At 50.8% G+C, this 19,005-nt stretch overlaps 1 protein-coding gene across 1 annotated transcript; it reads left to right on the top strand.

The window, feature by feature from the left end:
- The first annotated feature begins 215 nt into the window (after nucleotides 1-215).
- Nucleotides 216-19,005, top strand: IGSF22 (immunoglobulin superfamily member 22). The gene is made up of 22 exons (XM_059709117.1): nucleotides 216-1,013; nucleotides 3,171-3,305; nucleotides 3,548-3,684; nucleotides 4,797-4,896; nucleotides 4,978-5,017; nucleotides 5,226-5,400; nucleotides 6,252-6,365; nucleotides 6,883-7,045; nucleotides 7,696-7,968; nucleotides 8,850-9,134; nucleotides 9,821-9,945; nucleotides 10,028-10,169; nucleotides 10,300-10,596; nucleotides 11,668-11,970; nucleotides 12,977-13,150; nucleotides 13,344-13,472; nucleotides 14,187-14,483; nucleotides 14,941-15,029; nucleotides 15,225-15,417; nucleotides 16,088-16,387; nucleotides 17,155-17,484; nucleotides 18,782-19,005. Exons 1-22 carry the CDS (start codon nucleotides 905-907, stop codon nucleotides 18,850-18,852), a joined length of 3,981 nt encoding a protein of 1,326 aa, XP_059565100.1. The 5' UTR covers nucleotides 216-904; the 3' UTR covers nucleotides 18,853-19,005.

Raw genomic sequence — 19,005 nt, 5'->3', positions numbered from 1 at the left:
AATTCCGTGTGGCTATTAACAAGAATGAGGACACTATGAACTGATATGGAGAGACCTCCAAGATGTATGAAATGAAAAAGGAAGGGGCTGAATCGTGTGTATAATAGGCTACCGTACATGTAAAAAAGGGGGGGGGGGCGCAGGGGACAAGGACGAAGACATTCATATTTTCATGAAGGAGCCCAGAGACCACCAGTGCTTACCTGTCGGGGGAGGGTTGGGAGATGGGGGCTCGAGATGGAAGGGAGCCTCTTCGTAAAGATGTTCATATTGTTTTATTTTTCAACGATGTGATTGAAGTACCAATATTTTTTTAAAGTGTATGAAATCAACTCTGTCTTCACTCCATCACAAACGAAAGAGCTGGAAAAAATGAGCTGTCATCTGTCTTGGCATTCCACCAGGGCCCGGGGCCCCAAGGCCCAGGAGAACATGCACAGCTTCCTTCCAAGGCCGCTCCAGTGTGGCTTAGTCAGGCAGTTCCTTCTTAGATCTGACTTCATTCCTCCCGATGAAACCTCCAGCCCTGCCTCCCTCGTTCCATGTAGCTGTCCATAGGTATCCTCCTGGTTTGCAGGATAAACCTAAGCCCTATATCCTCTCCTCCCAGAACTTGGAATGGTTTGGGATTACTCAGTGGGGGACAAGCCCATTGGTCCTTGTAGCCAGGCTAGGAAAGTGAGATACAAAGGGGAGAAGATAGAGGCCAGACAGAAAAGGTGTATTGCCTCTCACCTGACCTCTCACCCCCCATGTCCACCTGCCCCTCTACACACACACACACACACACACACACACACACACACACACACCATCTCTGAATCTCCCTCCTACTCCCTTGTCCTTCATGGCCTCATCATCCTCTGCCTGTCCTCCCAGGTGAGTGCCCACGCCTGCTGTCACCATGACAACCATTCACCACAACCAGATGATGCAGGAGCACGTGTCCATGGAGTTCTCCAGCTCCTCCACCCACGTGCAGACCTTCTCCAAGACAACCAAGATCGTGGGAGGCAAGTAGAATGGGGGCAGGGGGGATTGGGAAGGGGCAGCCTTTCTTCCTCCACATCCACCCGCTGGCTGGGTGGCCTCAGTATTTGCGGTACCAAGAGCAACCCTCTCCCAACCTGTGCTTCTAATCTGTGCCTTGATAAAGCTTCAGCCAGTCTTATGTTCACCCACAGATCAGCTCCCCAGGAAAACAGCTTACAGAAAATCAATCACACGGCTGTGTGTGAGTGACTGATGAACTCTTAATTACTTGAGATCAGGGCCATAGGCAAACACATGCATCCCTGATGGTAGAATGTCAGCACGGAGCGAGTTAGGGGGGCAGCCACCTTATCTACATATGAGTAATGCTGACCCTGCTCCACTTAAGAGAGAGACTTTGAGCTGCCAGCCAAGAGAGGATGAACAGCTAAACAAGTGACCTCAGCTTCCAGGCTCTCAGCCCTTGGGGACCAGACCTGGGGAGGACAGATCCAAGGAAAAGCTGAGAAATGGCCTCAGACCAAAACAGTCATGTCTCAGTCATGTCTCTAGAGAAAAGTGATTAACAAATGGCCAGGGGCCAGGATATTGAATCCCCATCCTCTCAGCCATTGCCCCTCCCTCAAAGTCCTGGACAGGCTGTCCTTCAGAGTCCTCTGTGCACAGAGGTCAAAGCCAGATAAACATGCTACACCACCCCCTCCTGGTCAGTGACGCAGAGCAAAGAGGAGACCGGGGACCTGAGGGCAGAAGTTGCAAGTTCAAGTGATGATAGCAGGGATTATCAGCACCGGCTGGAGTTAGAGTCATCCTAGTGTGGGCGCGAGAGGGAGAGGAGTAAAAAACATAGCCATACCTGAGCCTCACCCAACTGTTAAACCAGGTGTTTGTTTTTAAAACTCTCAGAGATTCTAATATGTGGCCAGAGTTTAAAGCCACTGACCCTCAGGGTCCAGGCAGGGAACATAAATGCATGAAAGAGACTGAGGTGAACTCGAGAGGACATACCCCATCTAAAGGGGCAGCCATATTCACCTCCCACTAGTTGTTACCATATGGAAATACAAGAATCCAGAAATCTGAACTTTTATGTGAAATCTCACAATTTTTAGACGTAGGGCTACTTTTTGTTTAAACGTTGTGCAGGTCAAATAAGACATGTACGGGCTGGGTGCGGCCTGCACACAGCTTGTTTGAGACCTCTGACACTAGTTAACAGCAGGCACAGGGCTTCTTAACACGTTTTTCTCTCCTCAGTCGTTCAGGTTGGTGGGAATAATACAGGCACCTCCTTCACCGAGTCACTGTGAGGATTAAATAAAATAATCTCTGCTTAGCACAGTTCCTGACAAGGAAAGGGCACCGTGATTCAGAGCAATTGTGATTAACTCACTAAGCCAACAAGATTTTGTGTAGTTTATATTGAAAAAATAACTTTTTGTTTCCCAAATATAAAACTACAGAGGCCCAATGCATGAAATTCATGCAAGATTAGGCCTTCCTTCCCCCGGCTGCTGGCACTGGCTTCCCTCTGGCACTCGGGACCCAGGCTTCCCTTGCAGCCCCAGCTTAGTCCAGAAGGTTGTCCGGAAGGACGTCTGCTCTAATTAGCATATTGCTCTTTTATAATTATAGATATTACCACATTGGATATGCTCTTTCAGATGATGAGATTCCCATATGTAGTCCCACTGGACTGGGAATGTCTCCTGTCCCTCAGTCAGGAATCACTACTCCATGGCAATGAATGCTGAACCACAGGAGGGCAGGGGGAAGGCCACAGCAGAGCTCAGCTAAGCTATCAGGCCTCCCAAGCAGGAGCAAGCCCAGCCCCTCCTCATGCTACTGGGGGATCGGGACCTCCAGGAGACAAGCACAAGAGATTAAGAAATTCCCAAAAGAGAAGTCTCCTTTAAAAAAATATATAATATATACTCAGGGCGGTGGTCCAAAAAGGGTGATTGACCATTGAAGGGTTGGGAGAGAAATCGGCTCCCCCTGGTGGTTGAAATGTGCCATAACACAATGACTCCAGGCTCTAAGGGCCTCCTTTCTTGGTCAAAGCTGGTCCGCTGGCCTAAAGTATTCCACACCATCCCCTCAAGAAAAGGCCAGTGCTCTAGTACCAGCCCGAGCTCTGCCTGGAGCTCACTCTGACCTCTCTTCTGCTACCACAGAGGAAGTCATGACTAAGTCGTCGTCGTCGAGCACTGTCGAGTTCTTCAGTTTGGTGACTCACAGTTCCAACATCCCTGAGGGCGAGAGTGTCCCTGAGTTCGTGGAGAAGCCTCAGCCGGTCACCGCGTCTGAGGGTACATTGACCCCATCGCATGTCTCCCCAGGCTCCTGGGCACTTCCCTTTCCTTCCCATAACCCCAGCCATCCCACCGCCACCATCACCACCACAGTCTCCAATAAGCAAACACTGTCAGAGCCAGGCCAAGGTTCCTTCTCCTGCCTGGGCTGGGGCGAGATCCATGGGAAGAGGCAGGGAGCAGGCAGCAGGTGCAGCCTGAAGGCTACCAGGTGAACATGCGTCCTGTGCCCACTGCAGGGGAGAAAGCTGTGTTCCGAGCCCAGGTGCAGGGGAACCCCAAACCGAACATCTCCTGGAAGAGGGAAAGTGGCATCCCCATCAAGGAGTCTGCCAAGATGTTCTACGACAGCGTTAACAAGGAGCACGTGCTGAAGGTGCGGGGCCCAGCCTGAGATCCAGTTACCCAGGAGGCCAGAGGGAGGGACCCTACCCTGGAGAGCCACGGGTCCTCTCGCCCACAAGACAGTCACAGGGAGACCCCAGAATTGGGAGAAGGGAAAAGAGGCTGTCATTACCCTAGAGGAGGAGCAGGATAAGAGAGGCTAGTCAGGAGCTGGAGCCTTCCCAGAGTGAGCAGGGGACCAAACTGTAGGGGCAGGGCAAGGCAGAGCCAGAACAAAGGCAGAGCCAGGAGGGGGCCAGCACAAATGGAAAAGAAGGAGTGTTCCAAAAGGTGCGTGAGCCTAAAGGAACAGGAGACCAACCTTTACCGGTGTCACCAGAAAGGGGCAGGACCATAGTGAGTAGATGAAAGCTGAGTTGAGGGATGGAGGGAGGGCCTGGTCATAGAGTGGGAGTGCGGGTAGGGTTCCTGGGCTTTTCAGGAGAGTCTTCCAGAAGAGTCTTGCCAGAGGCTGATAATTCTTAGGTTTAACCAGCTTCTGCAACCTCTAGTCTGGAGAGATGGATTCCTAGGAGACCTAGGCCTATAATTACTCCTGTCCCAACTGGTCCTGCCCCCAACTTCCATTGTAAAAAGCAATGAGCCCCCCTGCTCTCCCAGAAACCAAAGTTGGTTCCTTCTCCTCACAAAGACCCAGAGTCCCCTCTTCGCCAACCCTTGCACAAACTCATTCACTCAGCAAACCCTTTCTGAGAGCCCACTAGGCTGTAAATACCAAGCTATAGGCCCAAGACAGTCTTATTCACCACTATTTCCCCAGGGGCTCAGCCCCATGGTACAGAGGAGTAATTATGTGTTAAAGAAAGGAGTACTTAGCCCATTGCCAGAAGCTGCAGATAGAATTACAACCCAGAGGAAGTCCCTGTGTTCCAGGAGCTCACCACCAAGAGGGAGAGTCCATGCGGAATCAGGCTATAAACACTGACTGCTACCTCCAAATCAAGGAGGCTGTTCAATCCTCCGCACATACACCCCCAACACTCAGCTCCTTCCCCAGCCCCCCAAATATGCCTTTCTTTCTTACAGAAAGTCTCCCTATGGTCCCCTCCCCTGTCCCTTACTAATGGCCTGATTCTGATCCAGCTAGAGCCACTGACCTCGGATGACTCTGACAACTACAAGTGCATTGCAAGCAATGACCATGCAGATGCCATCTATACCGTGTCCTTGCTGGTGACAGAAGGTAAGCCAGCCCCCTCCTCCTGGCCTCTCTCCTGAAGAACCAAATTCCCCTGTCTGACCCTGTCCCTCTCTCTGTCCTCAGGTCAAGAAAAAATGGACTTCAAAAAGATGTTGAAGAAGAGGTGAGACTGGAAGGTTCCTCTGCCCAGGATACTGTCCCCCCATTCTCCAGGCTAGAGCTTCTTGAAGGCCTTTCAACAGGGTTTTGATTTAATGACCCTTGCTGCAAGAATCCATGGAGTGGGGAGGGGTATCTCAAGGTTAGGAGAAGCTCCCTCTGTCTTCCGAGGGAGTTGCTGAGTCCAAACTTGGTCCCCCACCTCCTCCCAGGGCTCCCCCTGCTCCCAAGAAGCCGCCGAAGAAAGTGACAGATGAGAAAGAGATGCTGGAGATTTTGGCCAACGTGCCCAAGAAGGACTTTGAGAAGGTCTGCATGGAGCACGGATTCACTGACTTCCGGGGACTGCTCAAGAAGCTCAAAGGGATGAAAAAAGTAGAGGTGGAGGTCAGTGCCTATTGGGGGGCATGGGTCTGCAGGCTGGGCCTGGGTCTCACCAAAAGGGCTAGCACCTTTGTGTCTCCTGGCCTGCACACACATACTCAAAAGCATACTCTACAGCAGGCGTCCTAAAACTTTTTAAACGGGGCCAGTTCACTGTCCCTCAGACCGTTGGAGGGCTGGACTATAGTTAAAAAAAAAAACTATGAACAAATTCCTATGCACACAGCGGCGGCAAAAACACCCAGCGGGCCGGATAAATGTTTTTGGCGGGCCGCACGTGGCCCGCGGGCCGTAGTTTGAGGATCCCTGCTCTACAGCAAAAGCAGGAAGGGAACTCAAGTCACTTCCCTTCTACCTCTCCTCTCTTCACTCCCTAATATACTTGCATGGACTTGGAGTCAGACAGACCTAGGTTCAAATCCCAGTTCTACTGCCTTTTTAACTGAACATGGGCATCTCTCTGAACCTCAGTTTCCTCATCTACCAAATGAAAACTATATTTTTGCTTCCATTTGTTTTTGTGTTATTTTCCTTCATTTACTCAACCAATTTGTCATTATTACTCACCTACAATGGAATTAGAAAATCTATGTAATGGGTCCAGGTCCACAGTAACTGTCCTGCAAATGGTGCTCACCTGCTTTACATTGTACTTGCTTTTCTCATCCTCTAGCTTATCTGTCTCCCCCTAAATCCTCCAGTTGATCAGTGGCAGGAGTTAGGGGGAAGCAAGCTATCTAATCAGTCTAGTCATTTCTCCCCAGACCTTGGGGAGCTCCTCCAGGATTGGGGACACAAACTGGGCAGGCTTCAGGCACCCTCAACACGGCCATTTTGTTATCCCAATCTCTCAGGCCATCCGGATCCTAAAGCCCCTGGAAGACATAGAGACCAAGATTGACACCACGGTGGTCTTTGAGTGCATCATGGAGCTGAAGGACCCCAATACCAAGATGACATGGGTCAAGGTGGGGAGCACCTAGTCAGGGCCCACCCTGCAATATCATTTCCTCTCTGCACCCCCTCCCTTCGCAGACCCTCTCATTTTCCATCAGCCATGTCCTTTCTTCCATCCCATCAAGAGGATGCCGCCTGATGTGGTAAAAACTGGCTGGGAGCTGGGCTCTATTCTTAGCTGTTCTACCACTTTGCTGTTTAATTTGAGACATTGACTTTCCTCTATGCCTCAGTCTACCCATCTGAAAAGACGGGATGAGAGGGTCCTGAAGGTCTCTGTGCCTCTAAGAGAAAGCATCAAATGAACTCATGCATAGTAAGAGTTCAGGCCTTAGGGAAGGCAGGGACCCTGGATCCCAATGAGCCAGAGGATGAGGCTAGAGAGATCTTATCGGCCTCTGGGTGTGTTTTAGGTTCCTAAGGAGGTAGACATGGCAGTCTTCCAGTTCAGACTGGCCTTGGGAAATGGGGACCTCCGAAAGTCTCCTAAACCGCTTCATCAGCTTTCCTACCTGTTTCATGTGGCAGGGTACTGAACCACTGAGGATCCAGTACTCCCTGGGCAAGTATGATGTGAAGCAGGTGGGCACCAAGTACATGCTGGTTATTACCAACGTGAATATGAACGACGCAGGCATCTACAGCCTGTCTGTGTGTGACAAGCGGATGACTGCAGAGCTCAGAGTGCTGGGTATGAGTGTGGGCATTGGGGCACAAGGAGGACATGGTCGGGGTCAGGGAGAGAAATAGCCATGGATGGGGTCCATGGGGATATGGAAGAGAGGACTGTGGGGCTATGCAAGGAAGGACTGCATGGGAATGGGAGTTCATGGAGCAGGGAGACAAGTGGTGTAAGGGAGAGGACTATGCAATAGTAAGTGCCATGGGCCAGTGTAGTATAGTGGTTAAGAGTACAATCTCTGGAATTAGACTATTGGGGTTTAAATCCCAGATTCTGTCATTTATGAGCTGTGTGATTTGGGGCAAGTTATTTAACTTCTCTTTGCTTCCATTTCCCCATCTGTAAGAAGGGGAATAATAGTAGAATCTACTTGTGTGGGAATTGGATGCATTACTATATGCACATTGGCTAGAAGAGTTCCTGGCACATATCTAAAACTACACAAGTGCTTTTTAAAATTGCCATTAAGATCCCTGGGGAGGAGATCAGATAAACACCATTAGAGGATTTGCGAGCAGAATGAAAGGAAGGATACTTTCCCCAACTATGGGCTACAGGAGGCCAATGACACCTGAGTCTCTATGCTCCCTTCACCATCCCACTGCTCAGGGGAGACCAGGGCTGCAGTCCAGTGACTGCCCTCCTACTTTTTGCTGCAGATGAGCCGCTGACGTTCTTGGGAGAGATGAAGCCAGTGAAGGTGACAGAGCGCCAGACAGCCGTATTTGAGATCCGTCTCTCCAAGAAAGTGCCTGACTTTGTGTGGAAGTTCAATGGGAAGGAGCTGAAGAGGGATGAAAAGTATGAAATCTCAGTGTCTGAGGATGGTCTGACCCATACGCTTAAGATTAAGGATGCCAGACTCAATGACAGCGGCGAGTTCTCTGCCCAGGTCGGGGACCTGGTACAGAAGGCCCAGCTCACTATTGACCGTGAGTGACTGGGCCAGAACTTGAGGGGTGGGCTTTATGCCATAGCAACTTCCATATGGGCAGTCATCCATCCACCCATTCAACCATCCATCCATTCATTCATCTATCCACCCACCCATCTACCCATCTCCTCTTTGCAAGGCCCTTTGATGGGTACTAGAAACAGAGAGGGTTTGCCTCTCCACTAACTCCTAGTGTAGTGGGAGAGGCACGTGTGGAAATGGAATTAGAACAGAAGTTTTCAAGCAAGAAGTCAAGATATATGAGGGTCTTATTGTCAGCTGGAAAATCATGGGCCAAGAAATTATTATATCACCTATTACATATATTACAGCACATCACTCTTGACTAGTCACATTCTTGTAACTAGTTTGGAGGATTGTACCTGATGATGAGGGTACACCAAGAAACATGTCGCACATGGAAACCACACTTGACACATGCAACATGGAATGATCATTACTGTGATGGAGGGAGACACAGAAGCTGTAGGAGCACAAAGAAGAGGCACCGCCTGGCAATGTCAGAAAGAATGTGATGAGGTGATGGCCAAGCTTTACCAAGAAGAACAAAAAAGTAGTTCAGCTTTCAGAGAAGGAGGGAGAGGAGGGGTCATTCTCAGAAGAGGGAATACATGTGTAAAGACCCAGACACCAGAGAGACAATGACGTTATGTTTGGGGCTACAGGGGGGCATTTATCCCATTTTACATATGAGGAAACTGAGACTCAGAGGATGAGTGCATTGCAGTCAGCTAGCAAGTAAACACGCTCTACGTCACAAGTCCCTGTGCTTTCTGGGGCCAAAAAGATGAACAGGGCAGCAAGTAGCTGCAGAAGAGGACGTAGGTGGTTGGGGGCCAAGCATTTCTCTGTCCGCAGGCATCCCCATCAAGTTTGTGAGCACCCTCAAGAATGTACGTGTGAAGGAGAGGAGCCGTGCATGTCTTGAGTGTGAGCTGACATCCAAGGACGTGACACTGCGCTGGAAGAAGGATGGGCAGCTGCTGGAGCGCAGCACCAAGTACAGCATGAACCATGAGGGCAAGCGAGCAGAGCTGATCATTGAGGATGCACAGCTCAGTGACGGTGGCGAGTACACCGTGGTCGCAATGCAGGATGGGGACCCCACTGAATACTACAGTACTGCCACAGTCACCGTGGAGGGTACACACCCTGTCAGTCTGGATGTGGACCAGCCCCCTATGACTCCAACCCTCCCCCAGACCATGATCAGTTTCTACCTCCCCAACTCTGACCACCCCCATCTCCCACATTCTGACCTCCCAGGCTCTGAACATCTCTACCTCCTAGACCCTGATCATCCCCCATCTCTTGAACTCTATCCAAAATCCCTTTACTTCATCCATCCTTTACTTCTAGCCTCCGACTAGCCCCAGCAACCATGATCATCCCACACCCCTTGATCCTGACCAGACCCCACTCACTAGCCCAGACCATTGCCCACTGATCCTTACCACCCTCAATTCCCAATGACCCTGGGCATCCCACAGACCGGCAACACCACAACTAATCATCCCAACTCCACCAACCACCTGCATCCCCACCATCTAATGTCCTTCTTTGACCGAGCATCATAAGTCCCACTGACCATTCTCGAACGATTGGCTACTCCCACCCCAACCCCATTAGTCATCTCCTCGTCTTCCTGGTGGCCATTTCCCAGTGCCACTAACCTTTCCCCAACCCCTCACCTAACTTGTTCCAGTTCCCACACTGACCTTTTCCCAATCGCCCATTGACCACTTCCAAACCTCCTGCTCGTCATAAATGATTTTAAAAGATACAGTACACCTGCCCCTTCCCAAAGCCTCCGCTCCCTTTCTCCCTAGAGCGTCTGGCCAGCGTGAAGAGTGGGATGTCCGATGTGCATGCGGCCACAGGCAGTCCGGCTGAGCTGTGCGTAGTGCTGAACGATGAGAAGGTGGAGGGCGTGTGGCTGAAGGATGGCAAGGAGGTTGGAGCAGGGGCCAGGGAAGGGACCATGGAGGAAGGGGGTCAGCGGGCACACACACTCACACCCACTTATTGCCCCCCAGATCACGGATTTGCCAGGCGTGCAGATCGTGAAGCAGGGTGCGGTGCACAAGCTTATCTTCCCCAATATGGGCCCAGAGCATGAGGGCAAGTACACATTCCGGGCCAAGGGCGCCGAGAGTGAAGCCTCAGTATTCATCGCAGGTAAGGTCCCACTGTCCCACTGTAGACAAACCTCAACCACGCCTGCCACACCCACATGCTCTTCCTCCACCCCCTCAACTCCTCCCCTATCCTTACTGGGTGAGTCTTCCCCACCATCCTGGCCCTGCAGATCCTCCTACTATCGACCCCACCCTACTGGAGGCACTAGCAGCGCATCCAGTGACTGTGAAGGTGGGCCACACTGCGAACATCAAGGTGCCCTTCCGGGCAAAGCCACTTCCCAAAGTGATATGGTACAAGGATGGTGTGGAGGTGACAGAGGAGGAACGCGTGTCCATGGAGCGCAGGGAAGACCAGGCACTGCTCACCATTTCCAACTGCGTGCGTGAGGACAGTGGCCTTATCCTGCTCAAGCTCAAGAATGACCATGGCTCAGCCACAGCCACTCTGCACCTCAACGTGCTGGGTGAGGGCAGGACCCTGGGTGGGCTGGGCTGAGGGCACCTGCGTCCAGTGCTCAGGGTAGGAGGCAGACTGGAGACAGAGTTGGATTTTGGGTTAAGAATGGTAATAGAGTTCTGGCTTTGTAGCCAGAAGCCCCACTTCCTAATTAGATGGCCTTGGGCAAGTCATTTAACCTTCCTAAGCCTCAGTTTCTCTGTGGAAGAGGGTGATTTGTTTAAAGTATCTACTTCAAGTGAATAAAGCACAGCAGCATAGTGCGTAGCATATAATAGACCTTCAAATGTTACTTAAGTATTGTTATTGACTTGGAGATGAGGACATGGTTGGGAGTATGGTGTCAATGAGGTAAAAGAGGTGGGATTTTAGGGATGGAAGTGAGGTTGGTTGGGGAGAGTACTGGAGTTGAGAGTGGGGTTGAGGATAAAATGAGATTGGAGAAAAACTTGGAATAAGAGTGAGAATGGGATTTGAGATGGGTCGGAGCATAAGGTTGAGTAAAGAGATGAGAAGCTGACCTTAGTGAACTCATATTCCACTTGCAACACACACATACCATCTCCACCTCCTCCTCCTGCATCGCCATCAAGCGGTGGGGTGGGAAGGTTTGGGTTTCGGTTCAATCCAGTAGCAAAACTTAGCACCTCCTTTGTGTTCCTAGTCCTGAGGACACAAGAGGTGAAGTATCCCCAGCAGTCCCTCAACCCAGAAGGGACAGAGACTTGTAGACATGTAGTTCTAACATGTCTAATTCCAGAGAACACTGGACTTCTGGAAGCTCAGAAGAGGGGGAGATCTTGTCTGGAAGGGGACAAGATGAGGGTCTGACAGGCCCCTCAGGGCTTTAGCCTACCCACTCCGAGACAGACAGGAGACGCGGGGGCAAGGATCAAATCTTTAGACAGGTCTTAGAAGGAGGGGCAGTGGACAGAGGGAAGGGTTGGGGGTGGGGGGGGGGGTCCAGAAAGTTCAGAATCTAACTATGTTTTAGTCTGGCTGGGCCGCTGGCAAGTGGGATGAATCCCTGTGACCCTTTGCTCCAAAGCCCCATTCTGACGGCATCTTCTGTCCTCAGACCGTCCCAAGCCTCCCCAGGGCAGAGTGGAGTTCCTGGAGCTCTCGGGTAATTGTGTGCACATGAAGTGGAAGGCCCCAAAGGACAACGGTGGGCGGCCTGTGACACAGTTCATAGTGGAACGGAGGGCAGTCGGCAAGAAGTCCTGGATTAAAATAGGCGAAGTGGACAGCAAAGTCACCCAGTTCTCCACCAACAAAGTGGAAGAGGGAAAAGCCTACCAGTTTCGCATCCTGGCCGTCAATTCGGAAGGAGTGAGCGACCCTCTGGAGACAGATGAAGTGTTTGCAGGAAATCCTATCGGTCAGTGAGATAGCCCACAGCTCAGTGGCAAACTCAGGGTTCAGGATGGGGGCCTTGAGCCAGTGAGGAATGCTGGACTGTGGGGAATTTCACAGGGTCATTTCTCTAGCCACCCATGAGACAGATGATTCCAGAGTAAGAGCCAAACATCCTGTGGGGCAGGAATTCTTAACTTCCCCCAGTCAGAGCACATGCATAACATACGCCTGCGTATATTTCCAAAACTGTGCACAATTCCAGGGACCTGACTCCACTTCAGAAATCATCCCAAACCCAAGTGAGAGATGTTACTTTAGGGATAACCTTAATCCATGCTAAGATTTTTTCCAAAGAAAACCCTTGATAACATCAATATTTTAATTAAGATTACTACTTAATTACTTGCTATACTCCTTCCAACTGATCCCATGTCCCAACGTGTCAAGACAGTACCTTAAGAACTGGAGCAACCTGGCTGGGTAGCTCAGTTGGTTAGAGTGTCATTCCAATATGTCAAGGTGTGGGTTAAATCCCCGGTCAGGGCACATACAGAAGTCAACCAATAAATGCATAAATAAGTGTAACAGCCTCTCTCTCTCTCTCTCTCTCTCTCTCTCTCTCTCTCTCACACACACACACACACACACACACACACACACACACTAAATAAATTTTTAAAAAACAGGGGCATTGGGGGTGACACATGTTGGAAGGTTTAAGTGGGTGATTCTCAATCTTGGCTACACATTAGAATCACCAGAAGTCTTTTTAAAAATGCTGGTGCCTGGCCTCCACCCCAAGCCAATTAAATTAAACTATCTGGAGGTAGGACCTAAACACTAATTATTGGTGGTGTGTTTTTTGTTCCTTTTTTCTTCCCACTTCATATTAATGTGCAACCAGAGTTAAGAATCATGGGTTTAAGTTGTGTGTATGTTTTTCAGGAGGCAGCCAGAGGTCAGCACGGGGTGGGCAACTGCCTATGTGCTCCCTCTCCTAACCTCTGCCCTCTCTCCATCCCCTATAGAGCCCCCTGGTCTTGCCTCCCAGCCTCAAGTGACTGATGTGACCAAAGAGACCGTGACCATCACGTGGAATGCCCCCACCCAGGATGGGGGAGCCCCAGTGCTCGGCTACATTGTAGAACGAAGGAAGAAAGGCAGTAACCTGTGGGTGCCATTCAACAAGGACCCCATCCAGGGTGAGTGCCTGGAGACAGAAGCCCAGAAGGGACTAAGAGAGGCTTTGCCGGGTGGACCATGACCCCTGCTGATCTGAACATACTCCCTTCCCCAATTCCTTTGGGGATTTTAATAGCATCCACGACCCTCTCTTCCTTGCCCTCTTACTACATGGACCTCCTGGCCTCATGACCACTCAAATTCCCATTTCAGGCACCGAGTGCACAGTGGATGGTCTCCTGGAGGATACAGAATATGAATTCCGAGTTATAGCTGTGAATAAGGCAGGCCCTGGACATCCCAGTATACCATCCAACTCAGTGGTGGCCAGAGACCCTGTCAGTGAGTTAGGGGCTGCCAGGCCCCAACACATAGTGGAATTAGCCCACTCACCGTAGAAAGAGGACTGCTTCTATGGGAAAGTGTAATGGGCTGGGAGGGGGCAGTATCAAAGGTGTTATCAAGGGTTTTCTTTGGAAAAAATCTTAGCATGGATTAAGGTTATCCCTAAAGTAACTTTCTGGGAGCTTCCAGCCTACCACAAATTCAGACAGAATTCAGACACATAAGAAAGCCAACAAATAAAGATTGAGACCAGAGACAGTGAGGAGGCAGGTTGGGAAAAAAATTTTTTTATTAAACTCTGAGTATTTCTAGTATTAAGTGAAGTAGTAGAAGCATGGTTGAGGATGGAGTAGTGGTGTTAGGTAGATGGTAGGAGAGTGTTGAGTTTAGGAGTTGAGGTGGCGATACTGTATATGAATGGATGTGGTGGAGATAGGTGGATTAAAGGTTGGGGGGTTGCATATAGAGGGGTTGAATGTGTATAATATGTTGAATTTGGAGGATACTGACTTCAAGGGTGAAAGTGTTGAGTCAGTAAGAGAATTGAACTTGGAGATCGTTGAGTGTGCAAGGTCAGGTATTGAAGGTATTAACTGTGAGAGTGGAGATAGAAGTTGTGAAGTTAGCTTTCAGGGCTATTGAATGTGGGAACTGGCACAGGATTGAGTGAAAATGAGTTTGGGGGCTGACTTGATGCGTGTTGTGCCCCAGAACCCCCAGGCCTGGTGCAGGGCCTGCACGTATCTGATTCCTCCAACTCCAGTATCTCCCTGGCCTGGCGGGAGCCTGCAGAGGGAGACCCACCCTCTGGCTACATCCTGGAGATGAGAGCTGAAGACTCCAAAGAGTGGTCCAAGTGCACAAAGATCCCCATCTCAGGCACCTGCTACACGGTGGGAGGCCTCACTGAGAGGCAGAAATACTTCTTCCGAATCCGGGCTGTGAATGAGGCTGGGGTTGGGGAGCCCGTGGAGCTGGACGAGGGGGTTCGTGCCATGCCACCACCAGGTGAGAGCACAGAGGGCCAGGGGTTAATCCTAGCCTCCAAACCTTCCTCTCTCGGACCTCGTTCCACAGAGGAAAATTGGGTCTTACTGTGATCAAGAAAAAGTCATCCATACTTGTTGTGCCTGGACAGAGCCAGGGGTGATCCTAGGGGCTGCCCCACCAAAAAACCAAAAAACACCTCATTATGTGCCAAATAGTATCTACTGTGTGCCAAAGGAGATGAGAGGGATAATGAAACAAATAAGGCACTCGGCCTGTCCTCAAGGGTTTTTCATATTAGAGGAAGACAGATGAGGAAACAAATAAATGCTTCACAGTGATGCAGGGCTGTTAGATGTCTGTATGGCCTATGATGAGGGCATGAAGGAGAGGCTGGGAAAGGCTTTGGAGGGGAGGCTTAAACTGAGTCTTCTGGAAAGAGAGAAGGATGCCCCAATCTCTGTCTCCTCCATCTCAGCTGCCCCCAAATTTGACCTCAGCGCCCGGCTGAAGAGTCACATGGTCGTTCGTGCTGGGACAGCCCTCTGCATCCATGCTGCCTTCTCTGTGAGTCATTCCTGACCCTGGCCCCAGTGTCCACCACCTAACCAAGATAGCTGCTGTAGCTCTCGTAGTCTCTGCCTCTGCTCCTCACCAGGCGCTGACACGAGAGCCTGGCAGGAGACTCCTCAACATTGGGGGAGAACCTGCCGCCCAAATACCACCTGGGTGACCCCTGGTGCCATCTCTTGTCACCACCAGGGCTCACCACCTCCCAATGTGATCTGGCAGAAAGATGGCATCCCCACCAAAGGCAGGGAAACTATCACCAAGGGCAAAAACCACTCCCAGTTCCTCATCAACAGCACCAAGCGCTCCGACTCGGGGGTGTACCGCATCTTGCTCCAGAATGAGTTTGGAGAGGCACACTACGACATCCATGTACGCGTGGCAGGTATGGCAGTAGCAGAGGCCTCGGGGAGCATCCCTGCACAGTCTCCAAAATATAGCTCCCTCTGGGCTTGCTTTCCTACCACTGTAAAATCATGCCTTCAGGGAGTGAAGGCTTCTTTGGTGCCACAAAGACTTTATCTGCCTTTGCCTTAATGGGGAGGGCTGTTGCCACTTTTTCTCTGTCCTGAAGCTCCAAGGGCACTGAACTAGGACCAAGCCCTCGTTTCAGCTTCTGCTGCCCTATCTGGTGAGCTTCAGGACATATGTAGAGTAGGTTCAGAAAAACAGAATAGAGAATGGGTGACAGAGGAAGATAATCCATTAAAAACTGGGGTGGCCCTGGCCAGTGCGGCCCAGTTGGTTTAGTCTTTAGTGTCATCCCATGCACTGAGGGGTCACCAGGTCATTTCGGGTCAGGGCACATGCCCAGGGTGCGGGCTGGGTCCCCAGTAGGGAGAGTGCAGGAGGCAGTCAATCAATGGTTCTCTCTCATCATTGATGTTTCTCTCTCTCTCCCTTTCTCTCTCTAAAATCAATAAAAACATTTTTTTTAAAAAAGACTCAATTTGTAAGACAAGTCAGTTATTTTAAAAATAAAATTTTAGAGAGTGCTGGAAGCTTAAATAAAGCCTTAAACCCCTATGGGCTGATGGACCCGCTGACTATTCCAGATTTTCCACGGCCACCCACAAACCTACAGCTGTTTGAGGAGGTTCCCAACACCGTGACTCTGAACTGGAACCACAGCCCTGATGTGCAGGAGGACGGTGAGGCTCACTATGTCATCTTGAAACGGGATGCAAGCACCGCCACCTGGTTCACAGCCGCAGAGCGTGTCTTCAGCAACAAGTACACCGTGACCGGGTTGCTCCCTGGCAGGAAGTACTACTTCCGAGTGTTGGCTCGGAACGAAATCGGTGACAGTGATCCACTGGACTCCAAGGACACTTGGCTCGTCAACAAGGACAAGAGTGAGTCAGGGTGTTTGGGGGGTCAGGTTATGTCTGAGATCCCTGATGCAAGAGGGTATCAAGGATTTAAGGTAAAATCAGAGAACCACTGAGGTGGGAGTGGGAACATTGGGAAGCTGGGCAGAGCAATAAAGGTCAGGAAGCCTAGGGGAGAAGCCACCTTTGGGGTACACTGAGGAGTGAGACTAAGGTGGAGGTGGGGAGGTACCCTTGGGGAGGGGGGACAGTATTGGGCCAGAGAGAGGGGCGGGGTGTAGTGCTGAGAGTGGTCCTGAGCCCAGGGGATGAAGGCGGTGAGGACTGGGAAGGGTCTCCAAGGAGAAGGGAGTGGGCATGAAGTTCAGCAACTGTGGAGGGAAGGGGTTAAGGGCGGGGACGGTGTCAGGAAATGTGAAATGCAGGGCTATATAGGAGAGAACTGAGACCATGGAGGCTGGGAGGACATTGAGGAAAGCTTGGAGGGGGAATTAAAAGCAGGATAACACCTCAGTTCTGGGAAGCCGGTGGCTAGAAAGAAGACTAGGACTCCAGCGTCTGGAAAGTATAAAACCCTGCAGACCTGGCTTATGTCATGGAACCCTGAAGTGGTAAGGTGGGTAGGAGGGTGGTGGTAGAATCTTAGGAAGCAATAAAAAGTCAGTCCCAAGTTGGTGGCATCTGGGAATCTAACCCAGGTCATCAAAATTCCACGTGATGGGTCTCAAGGGCACCTTCCAAGCTGGTAGGGACCTGGAGATGCTCACAGCCTCTGCATTCCATCCTCGCAGTCGAAGACCTGAGCGCCAAGCTAAAGCCGTATGAGAAGAAGGACTGGCGCCACGCGCCACGCTTCCTGACTCCGCTCAAGCCCCACACGGTGCTGCGTGGCCAGGACTGCACCATGACCTGTGCCTTCCTTGGGAACCCGCGGCCCACTGTGACCCTCTACAAGGGTGACATTAACATCACAGCCAACTCCAAGTTCTGGTACAACTCCACCAGCGGGGTATGCACAATTGTCATCCCTACCTGCACGCTCAAGGACAGCGGCGAGTACAGCGTGCTGGTGGAGAACGAGCTGGGCAAGGACCGCAGCAGCTGCACACTCACCGTCTATGGTAAGAGTGCTGCGGGAAGAGCCTGGGGTGGGGTGGGCATGGGAAACGGGTTGTTTCCCATCTGGGGCAGAGGCACAAAATGGCAGTCCTGGGAGTTGTGGACTCTCTTCATATGGCTGGCAACGTTTTGTATTTAATCTGCCATCAGGTGGTTAAACATTGGCCCTATTTGGTACCACTCTCCACCCTCAATGTCATTTGTTATGTGCCTGGCCCCTGCAGATGTGAGAGTTGGCAAACCCTCAGCAGACTGTAGTTTGCAATCATTGGTAGGCCTAGACTTGCCTTGAAAAAGACACTGAACCAGACTCCCCAATCACAATCTCTCTGGCAGAGTCATGGAAAGGTTCTTTAGGTTACAAATTTTTGCAAGTGATTCAAGATTAAAAACAACTGGTCTCGGATAAGGGGGAAATGGGAGGCACAAATGAGGAGAGGGCTAAAGGGAACCTAGTGGATGCCCACACTCTGCATGTGTGTGCCACATTTCTGCTTGTGTGTGCACATGTAGGGGAAATATGTGATGCCTTCCTACACCGTCTACTGTCTTCACAGCTACACAGCTAGTAACATGAACTAATTGCAAAGATGACTTTCCTTGTTCCCTCCTGCTTAACTTCCTAGCCTTCCCATGATCCTCTCAATAAAGTCCCAACCAACAAGGGTCCACCCCGCCCACAACTACCTCTCCAAGCTTCATCCACTGCCACTCCCTGAACTCCCCTTGACATTCCATTGGTGTCCATGGTCTCCCTAGTTATAGACCTGTTTCATCCTGTTATAGATGCCTTTTCTTGGGGAAAGGACCTTGTCCTGTTGCTCTGTCTCTCAAGTCAGCTAAATGCCTGCCACACTGAGGTGATGCCTTCAGAGTGGCTGCTGAACTACGTGACAGAACTAGACCAGGGAAGGCACTGTGGGAGATATCTAGCTTTCATTCCACAGCTGGAGAAAGATCCCTGACCACTCAATTCTGGTTGTTAAACACATGGGCCAGGGCCCTGGCCCCACCACTGACCAGACGTGTGACCTTGGCAAGCCATTCTACGCCTATTTTCTCATCTACTTCTTAGGGATGAGTGAGGTAGTGCATGGAAGTGCCTGGCAAATATTAAGTGCTGAATAACTGGCAGCTCTTGGCTACACACACTCAGCTGACCTTGGGAGACTAGAACTGGGGCCCAGCCCCAGGGAAGAATTGAGGGTCCCAGGCAGTTCCTGCATAGTAACCAGCTATGTGGAGTTTCCCTTACCCCTGGCATCACTAAACTAACAAACACTTGCCTTGCTGTTTCAGACAAAGATGACAAGACAATTCTAGCATCAGTCACCGAGAGCCTGCAGAAGAAATCAAAGCACCTTATGTGAGCTCCATCCCAGTCCCCGCATCAGGATGTTGTGATGTGGGTCCTCTTGGCCTGTCCTCTGTATGGCCCCAGTGAGGGAAACCCAGTTTGCTCTCTGGTGCTTGTCAATGTAAACATTCAGTGAAGGGATGGGACAATAAACTGAGCAAGCTCA

The sequence above is a fragment of the Myotis daubentonii genome, chromosome 9, assembly GCF_963259705.1.
Source record: "Myotis daubentonii chromosome 9, mMyoDau2.1, whole genome shotgun sequence".
NCBI classification, from domain to species: domain Eukaryota; kingdom Metazoa; phylum Chordata; class Mammalia; order Chiroptera; family Vespertilionidae; genus Myotis; species Myotis daubentonii.
Note: the sequence above shows the minus strand (reverse complement) of the source record. Positions and strands in the feature narration are given on the sequence as shown.